At 34.2% G+C, this 9,083-nt stretch overlaps 2 protein-coding genes across 14 annotated transcripts; both read right to left on the reverse strand.

Annotated features, from left to right (window-relative positions):
- Nucleotides 1–578: 578 nt before the first annotated feature.
- LOC110621203 (transcription initiation factor TFIID subunit 14) lies at nucleotides 579–2,704 on the reverse strand. Of its 8 annotated transcripts, none has more exons than XR_006351365.1 (3): nucleotides 1,184–2,704; nucleotides 1,025–1,106; nucleotides 591–894 (listed from the first exon to the last, which is right to left on the reverse strand). XR_006351365.1 is itself a non-coding variant. In XM_021765384.2 (3 exons), the coding sequence occupies exons 1-3, from the start codon at nucleotides 2,483–2,485 to the stop codon at nucleotides 1,071–1,073; spliced, it is 276 nt and encodes a 91-aa protein (XP_021621076.1). In that variant the 5' UTR covers nucleotides 2,486–2,704; the 3' UTR covers nucleotides 592–1,070. The 8 variants fall into 8 exon arrangements, 3 of the variants coding, with proteins under 3 accessions (XP_021621076.1, XP_021621066.1, XP_021621085.1); XM_021765384.2 differs by having other exon boundaries at nucleotides 592–1,106; nucleotides 1,184–1,300; nucleotides 2,363–2,704; XR_002488936.2 differs by having other exon boundaries at nucleotides 579–2,172; nucleotides 2,363–2,704.
- Nucleotides 2,705–4,476: 1,772 nt separating this feature from the next.
- LOC110601849 (putative leucine-rich repeat-containing protein DDB_G0290503) lies at nucleotides 4,477–8,049 on the reverse strand. Of its 6 annotated transcripts, none has more exons than XM_021739226.2 (3): nucleotides 7,862–8,049; nucleotides 5,707–6,570; nucleotides 4,477–4,895 (listed from the first exon to the last, which is right to left on the reverse strand). In XM_021739226.2, exons 2-3 carry the CDS (start codon nucleotides 6,564–6,566, stop codon nucleotides 4,721–4,723), a joined length of 1,035 nt encoding a protein of 344 aa, XP_021594918.1. In that variant the 5' UTR covers nucleotides 6,567–6,570; nucleotides 7,862–8,049; the 3' UTR covers nucleotides 4,477–4,720. The 6 variants fall into 6 exon arrangements, with proteins under 6 accessions (XP_021594918.1, XP_021594910.1, XP_043814554.1 ...); XM_021739218.2 differs by having other exon boundaries at nucleotides 5,707–6,574; nucleotides 7,862–8,046; XM_043958619.1 differs by having other exon boundaries at nucleotides 5,707–6,574; nucleotides 7,979–7,995.
- Between the last annotated feature and the right edge of the window lie 1,034 nt (nucleotides 8,050–9,083).

Here is a 9,083-nt window from a genome sequence, read left to right on the forward strand (position 1 = left end):
GTCTTAACTGTTTTAATGCTAATAAGCAATTAATGTGCTACTAATTATATTGCTAAGCGTTTGTGTTAAACTTGTAGGCCCCAAATTAAACATTGTGAAAATTGCTCTTATAGTCAAGGGTAAGAACGAATAGGAAAGGAAGAAAAACATTCATTAGAAACCTTAATATATAATTAACAACGAACAACATAGCAAAAAGCTTACACAAAATCAATTGTGCAAAATAAGCACCATAAAAAAACTAAATAGAACTCTATAGAAAGTGCTAAGAAATGATTAAATGACAATTTACATAACCACAAAAAAACAGAAATAGACAAGAAATTACGCATTGAATAGTAAAATCATTAAGGACATCCTCTTCTTAAACTGTAACTATTAGAAAATCTAATGCTATTTCTTTTCCCTTTAACTTCATTTTATTTTACATGAAAAAAGTAGCATTTTGAAAAACAAAATACATATATATATATATATGCAGCTAAACTTTTAAATTAGTTATCCTACCTATGCCATATTGAAGTTGCTTAATTACTGGCTCATTCTTATTAATAAGCCCCAAAATTACAGTTGGGTGTTCTTCCCTCCCCCCCCCCCCCCCCACCCCTTCTCTGGGAGACGGAGGCAACACTAGAAGGTCTTGATATTAAGCATTTAGGATCAGTAACATCAAAAGGAAAGTATTACAGAGTTTTACTTTTTTTTGTGTGTGCATGTGTGTGGGGAGGGGGCACTGACCCTGGCTGGCCCTCCTTCACTTCAATCTATCTTCGGACATGCACCTTCACTTACTGGGGCATAAGTCCACATAACAAAGAGTGTAGCAAGAAATTTACTTGGAGCAGGCAAAGTAAATCCAGCAGGCAACCGAGGCACAACCACTGCAGGATGATTCTGCACACAAGCCAAAAAATTTTCAGAATGATCAGGGAAGAGAATGTCATTGTATGATTCCACAACAATAGGCTTCTTGGTTGATTGAGGACCGGTTTCATCTTCAGGGTACAACTTCAAATGGTGATACCTAAAGGAGAACCACTAGTGGTAACGAATCTGCCTCGTCAAGCAAATTAAGGAAGTAAGTCCAACTGCTCATCGTAGACATCCTACAGAAGACAAGAGTGATGACAATTTTGAATTCACCCCAGTCACATTTCAACAACTCAAAAGGAGGTGATTCTACCACTCTTATAGGATTATTGAAACTAGGATGCAATTGGAGTACAACTCGTTTTATCACCACTCCCAGATCTTCATAAGTTGCCCCACGTATATACACTGTCCACTTGTGTGATTGAGACTTGAACAACGGAGAGAATTAGTGACATATAAAATATATTGCAGCAATTTAACAAAAGGGATAGGAGCGCTGCTGTAACATGTATCCTCCTAATCTAAGAAGATCAAAATTTAGCCTCAATTTCAGAAAATCTCATACTCCAACTAAGCACAGTTTCATACACATTCCACTTCTCTCAGGCCCTGTTTGGATGATGATTACCCATGATTTAATTAATGTATAGGTTTTCATTGTATTATTTTCATTGTATGTTTTTATAATGTATTGAACTGTCCAATGTTTGCAAAGATTGTACGGTTTATCATGGTTCTATAATCATTACTTGTTTGGTTTGATTGTACAGTATTGTTCTAAATAATAATTAAGTTACCTAAATACCCTCATTTATTTTTATATGCAATTTGATCACTAATTCCTCACTTTTAATAATTTAATACACAGTTTCTATTTATTCCAATTTACAACAATGTGAAGAGCTGTTCAATTATTTTAAAATATCATATTTAATATTACTAAATATTACTAAATCCTTGATAATAACATGACATTCACAAAATGATATATGAATAAGAATGATTATTAGGTTGGAGAGGTTGGATTGCTTAATTAAAATAAAAAATTATTGTAAGTATAAATTGGTCATATATAAAATATACTAGGGCAAAAGAATAAACAAAATTTTTACAAGAATGCAAAACCACTAATTTGGAGGTTAAAGAATCTATGAGTTTTCGTTGTTCTATAACCATGGAATTTAACTACCAAAAACAATACAATCTACAACACAATCTTCCAAAACATGGTTATCTGTGGAACAACACAATACAAAACCATCATCCAAGCAAAGCCTCGGTTAATTTTGACAGAACAGACTGCAGATAGAGAATCGCATACAATCAGTGAAGAATAAGAAAAATGTAAAAATAAAATTACTAAATTAGGCACAAGTAGGTGCAATATGAACATCAATAAAGAACAACAAAATACCATTTTTGACAGTTAGAATGAAGCGAGCGCATGGGTATTTGAGTGGAGAGATATGAAAGTGAATATGAAGATTACCTTTCCGCTGTCTTCAGTTGCTTTGCCAATTTCGACGCGCAGAGGCTTCGCAGCAGACTCATCATCTTCCGGAAGGAAGTCACCTGGAAGTGGCCTCACAGATAATGAGGCTGCGTTAAGCATCCACTCCTTCCTCAATCACAACTGATTTTTTTTTTTTGGGCCGAACAACTGGAAAGCGTTCGATTATAGAGTTTCCTGCCCGGAAAATTGGGGGAATCACTGAAGCTTGCTTCTACTCTAATAGGGGATTTTCCAGAAAATATGAAGCTCCAAAATCTTGAAATAGTTAAAATTCGTTAGGATAATTTGCTATCCAGCACATAAGTTTTTTGATATTAACTAATTGGCGCCTCTAAATCTAAAACCATAATAAATTTCATATTTTAATTTAAAATAATAAAATCTTGTTAAATGAGTGCATGGTGTAGCCAACAATTTTTTTTTTTTTTTTTGAATCATGCAATAAATTTTGTTAATTGGTTGCAATGTATTCTCTAATTTATAAGTTGATGTGGCATTAGACTTACGGTTTAAACCAAATCAGAATGTGTGAATTTGAAATATTTACGTCATTATATTTAATCGAATAGAAAGGTTCAGAATTAAAAGAAAATTCTTTCACGTTGATTTATTGGAGATTTGCATAAACCTCTCTCCCCAATGTGCATGTTGTTGCGCAAGTAAATCACACTGAAGATGAAGATACCCATTTGGCATTTGCATATGCAGCTTTAATGTTGAGTTTAAGGTTTTGGACATGAAATACTGTAGACTTTCTTCTTTATTCTTATAAGAAAATAGATTTACCGTATAAATGTAAGCTTTCTCTAGAAAAATCAAGTTTCTCTCCTTTTATCAATCTTCTCTTATACTCTTTTATCAATCTTCTCTTGTACTCTTAGCCTAGATCAAGTCTCCCTCCTTTTACTTTAATGACACATAATCACCGCTTATTAAAATATCACATGTTTTTATTACTCAATTTCGTATGTACGAATGTCATTTAATTCTTTCAGTGCGCTTGTAGTAAGCTTTCTTTGCCATACGGCCATTTAATTTCTCCAGCGTGCATATTGATAAGGCTGCAAAATGACTAAATCTGCTCTCTTACTTTCCATCATATCACCAGGTTAGGCCATTTTTTGATAGACCCATGTGTTGAGTCCGTCCGGTTTGCTTTAATCACATATTGAAATATGCAATATAAGGCCGATCTATTTTAAGGAGTTCCGATAAGTTTTGAGTTTATATTCTTCTTCTGTTTTAGGGAGTTCCGATGAACTTTGAGCTTATATTCTTTTTCAGGTCCAATCTCACTGTAAAAACTTTGACGGTCATCATGTTTTAGTATTTTAATATTCTATACATAAAATATGTTCTGCTTAATTTTTTATATACTTTTTTTATCTTGAGTTTGTTACTCATTTTCTTATGTGTTTGCAGATTCATGTGTATGCATAAAATGTCCAAAATAGATTGTGTGCCTCAGTGGAATTTTAAGAAAAGTTTGGCTGAGATTACTTTGAGAACTCTGTTAGGTAGAAGGATGCCTGTGGAAAAATATTATTGCCACAATACAGAAATAAGGAATCTATAATGTTAGTAACATTAACAACTACAACCAAAAACTAAAAAGCTTTTATCTATCAATAAGAGAGAGGAAGCTGCTATCTCCCAAAAGCTCTCGATTAAAATAAAAGAACCCTTCTAAGCTCATTGCTCTTTCCATTATGATGTTACTAAGCAAAGTTTCATTAATGATAAAAACTATCAATTCTCAAATTCAACATTTTCTTTTTCAATTAATAACAGTTAAGCATCTACGTCATTTTTTTTCCATAAGAAATAGGCAAACCTTCGGAATTACAAAGCATTTTCAAATTTGAAAAAATGTAAATTTTTTTTCTAAACAAAATTACGAAAATGCGGGTAGCAGACTTTACCCTTGAATCATTATCAATGATTCAGTAGAAAACTTAACAGCAATCAAATGAAAATTCCAACTTCTGAAATGAGGCGGATCCTTTAACAGATAATAGAAATTAATCCAAAATTATTTATGTAAAGCAGCACAAATAACCATCTATTTTAGTTAATAACACAAATTCTCATTCACACAGAACAACTGTTTTGATTAACGCTTTCTAGCTTGAGTTTTCCAACAGCACAAGAATAAACTAATAAACATGTTCACTGTGCTCTTCACAATGTTACAATTTGCAAAATGATCCGAGGTGTTGCACAATTCTTCATCACTCAATTCCCGACTCTTATGTGGTGGATTATACAAATTCAGCGTGAATGAAACAACCATCCACAAGCCACCAGAAGGTACAATAAGATCGCCCCAACTAATCATAAATTTGAAGCACTTAGAGCCAATACCTTGCACTGTTCATTCATGGCCAGAAGTTGAGCCTCTTTCTTGTCGAGAAGAGCAGTCAACCTCACATTCTCTTCCATAAGTTTCTGAACTTCAGCCTCTTTCTGCATCTTTTCACCTTCCAATTGAGTTGTCTTTGCAACTAGCCTGCTCCACAAATTAAAAAAAAAAAAATTAGATTCTAAAGTAATCCTGCTAGCAAAGCAACTGGTAGAAAAGAAACAGCTGCAAAACTAGCTTTGACCAGAGAACCAGAGTGCAACAATTCAATAGCGCATCCATTCATTCAATTAATCGCATACAACTTATGTACGAGTGAGGACCTTACAGATGTGAACCCTTGGGCTAAAAAACACGAGATGAACACACAGATATAACCAACAAGGACGTAAGGAAGTCGTATCAAAATTTGGCTCTAGATTGCCTTGTAATCGATAGTCAGCATGAGTTTTTATTTTCTCAAACAAAATCATATATAAACGATGGAATAGCTTAAAAAGCCAATGAAATTATACATGGATAAATTTTGACTTTACTATGATTTTGAGGGGCGCAAGCTATTGGCCCTAAACTACTTTTTGGGTTAATCCCAATTAAAAAGGCCTATTGCTAATGGTTGATGAAAATGTATGACTTGAGAAAACACATTATACAACATTAGTATTAGTCAGGTATGCCATCACAAGGCAGGAAAACATGTCTTATATCCAATCCTGATAGAAAAACGCCACATTATTAAGGTTAGAATTTTTCATCTCCACATGCCTGTGAGCAATTCACCAAGAATTTTTTGCAAATTTTGCCTCTTTTTGGGTGTTGGCAGGAACACTGGAGAAAAGTTAAGCATGCTACATTCCTGCCTTTTAGCCTTAGGAAGACCACCTAATGAAGACCAAGTAAACTTAGAAAACTAAGAAAATGATTCTCAAGTGCATTTATTACTTGTGAAATTACTGACCGTTCAAAAAGTCTCTCAATAGTTTGAAATTGCTTCTCTGATGATAGAAGTGTTTCTCTTACGCTAATGAGACTGCTAACATAGGATTTCAATGACTCAAAGTCCCTTTTAACACGGCAAAGCTCTTCTTCATTTTCTGCAGCTCTTTGCCTCTGCCTAGAGGTTTCTTCAACCAAATCCTCAACCCTCTGACGCATCTCATTCAGAATACTATTTGTTCCCAGAGCAAACCTCTCCATCTCCTCTAGTTTTGAAGACATGGTCTCAATTTGGATTACCTTCCTCCTAATTTCTTCCTGACCTAATGTTACCTTATCTTTCTCAATTGCAGTTTCAGATTCTGCCAATATGACTCTTTTAATAAGAGATTCCATCACATCTGATACCATCTGTACCGAATTGTGTAATTCACCAATATAAGCTTCATCATGTTCATCATAGCTACCATGCTGCTCACCAAGTCTAATCCATGATTCATCATCTGGACTGTCAAAAGGAGAAAGATCAACAGACCTAGACCAACTAGAAAGGGGTGTACCATTCTTGTCAACAAGTCCCACTCCTTCTAATTCTTTGATGCCACATGATGTACGAGCTAAATCAGGAACAGCCATTATTCTTGCTTTTGATTTTAAGTAGGTCCATAACGTGGCACTGGTTTTCACTCTTCGCCAAAGAACCTCCAACTCCTTCTTTGCATTTTCCTCAGACCCCTTTATGCAAGCCTTTACCTCAATAAGCTTTGCTTGTAATGCATCCACTTGTGACTGGCGTCGTTCCATCTCCAACTTCCACATTTCATGAGTTTCATTTAGCTGAGACTTCAAACTTGATAAATCAACATCTTCTCCTGTTGCCATGCCCCTTCCTAAGTCACCAAACATGTGAGAACTCCAAATTTAAATTGAGATATTTCAAATACCAACTCCAAACAAAGGGGATGCATACAATCTGTCAACTTCAGAAAAGCACAAAGCATCATAAAACACAATGGTTAAAATCAACTGCTGAATTACGAATATAGTCAGCAAGTAGCAAAACTAGTGCAGAATAGTGGATTTTAAAGCTCTTACAGTGCAATAAGGAGAAAGAGGATTACTTGACTTCCAACAAGTCTGCCCACCCCTGACGCCCCCTCCCCCCAACCCACCAAAAAGAAAAAGTGGAGGCACAGAATGTTTGCAGAAAAGGATAGGATCCAGGCGTCATCCGAAAAATGAAGTTTTATCCATATTATGCATATTCTCATAACTTATATCATACAAGTACAAATACCATCCACAGCACTAGCGCTTCACAGCTCCATAATGCATTTATGGTAAACAGTAAACACTTCCCTATACTATATAATGGCACATTTTACAGGCTTTAGGAATCCATACTGTTTTTGGTGTCCAATTATAAAAAATTTGCATTATGGAAACATAATGATTATTGTTACTTGATCTCTTGAAAACCAAAAGAAGCACATTGCTAAAGCGGGTGAAAAACCACAAAAAGTGGTTTTTGCTTGTTTCATCTGCCTGTTTTTCAAGATACAAAATTTTTAGCATGGACAACGGCACCAAAAAAGAATTGACACCAAACAGGCTTCTTAATTATAAATATTTGAAATAGCTCAAGCAAAAGAGCAACATTCACCTAATCCCAAAACAAAATTCCTTCATATAACTCTCTAAAGCCAAAAGCCAACAGTGTACTCTTCTGGTGATTAATCTAGAGACATGCAAAAATGAATACCAAGAAGTTCCTCCTCCTCCAAAAAGTCCCATCCTTTCTCGTGAGGGAGAGATGAGGAGGGAAACACGCACACTACCCAAATAATACACAGCTTGAAAAGATATTTGAAAGCTCAATTCGACTATCCAAACTAAAAAAAGCACCCAAAAAGAATTACATTTGACAAACAGAAACGAACCCTAATTACAGGTGAAAACTCGCCAATTGAAGCGCAAAACACACGGATTATGCTCAAATAATACTCCTACAATCTTAAAAAACAAAGACAATAATCGACAAAAACGGTTTACACGCATCAAACGACAAAAACAAAAAGGAAAATTGAAAATAAAGCAAATATTTTTAAAGCGTAAAATTTTTTATAAAAATTATATATATAAATGTATATGAGAAGAAATCGAAATATAGACGAAACCTTAGGTTGTGACTAGACGTGGTGGAATTTAGTTTCTGATTCTGCGTGATTAGAGTAGACAAACAGGGACCAGGTAAGAGAGAGAAAAGGGAAGAGAAGGAGGAGGAGAGAGTTAACTGGGCAGAGGCTTGTTCGTCCTTGTCTTCTCTTTCTTTTATTTTTCTCTCCTTTTCCTTGCCTTATGAATAAAAATGCAATAAAATATTTATTTTTTTTTCGTTTCTTTTTTTTATAAAAAAGGTTTTTCTTGCTTTTTATCTCATTGTATGCTTAATTTTCTTTGTAGATTTCGCTTAGCTGTAATGTATCTACGTTTTTTTCCTCAATTTTTTGATGGTAATCATTTATCCGGTGTATCTTTGCCTTATCTCAAGTCTGCTATAAATACTCCTGAAAAAATCCAATAAATAAATAATTTATTTATTTTAAAAAACCGTAAATGTTTATTATAATATATTAGAAATAAAATGCAATTAAAATATTTAAAGCAAAGGGATTATGATAAGACGATTTAAAATTTGGAACACAATAAATTTAAATTGTTAACTAAGCAAGTGATTTTTTCAACTCGAAAAAAACTTTGCACTACAAGACCGAAACGTTGTCGGAAACCAAAACATGCAAAAGGGAAGCAGGCGGGGCAGCCAGCCAGGAACTAGAAATCTCTCCCCTGTAAAACAACTTCCCCAGAATATCTGTCGCCTAGTTAGCTGATCTATTACCAAATAACAAGTGAAACAAGGAACTAACACATGAGCCCGTAATTCCCAAGCAATCTCAACTGGTTCTGCAGGAAGGGAACTGTATTTCCAGCACCGCCTTGGATGCTTTCATCTTAATTGCTAAACGGCACGCCTGCAGGACACCCAACGCTTCCGCCGCTAATGAAGAGGCAGCAAAAGCATTCTTCACAAGCCCATCAATAAGATCAACATGCTTGGTTACAAGCAGTAACTATGAAATTTATAGTCTATTAGGAGGGTTAGGATTAATAGTAAATCTGAAAAACTAAAATAACTAATAATCTAAGAAATAATAATAATAAGTATATATGTTATATTACAATTATTGAATGAAAATTTTAAATTAAAAATTATTTTATTCCTTTTGTTTTCTTTCACCATAAAAATATATATAGTTCATCTCAAATTATAGTTTGTTTTGTTTTTAAGATAATTTAATTATTATCTTCTTAATATAATCTATTTAATATATACTAAAA

This window comes from Manihot esculenta, chromosome 1, assembly GCF_001659605.2.
Source record: "Manihot esculenta cultivar AM560-2 chromosome 1, M.esculenta_v8, whole genome shotgun sequence".
NCBI lineage: Eukaryota > Viridiplantae > Streptophyta > Magnoliopsida > Malpighiales > Euphorbiaceae > Manihot > Manihot esculenta.

Excerpts from the sequence above, each read along its gene's own strand:
- LOC110621203 (XM_021765374.2), bottom strand. The coding sequence starts at position 2,485 with ATGCTTAACGCAGCCTCATTATCTGTGAGGCCACTTCCAGGTGACTTC. Across the intron at positions 1,301-2,362 it reads CAACTGAAGACAGCGGAAAG|TCTCAATCACACAAGTGGAC; the intron begins GTAATCTTCATA and ends CCGTTGTTCAAG.
- LOC110601849 (XM_021739209.2), bottom strand. The coding sequence starts at position 6,590 with ATGTTTGGTGACTTAGGAAGGGGCATGGCAACAGGAGAAGATGTTGAT. Across the intron at positions 4,896-5,706 it reads ATTGAGAGACTTTTTGAACG|GCTAGTTGCAAAGACAACTC; the intron begins GTCAGTAATTTC and ends TTTGTGGAGCAG.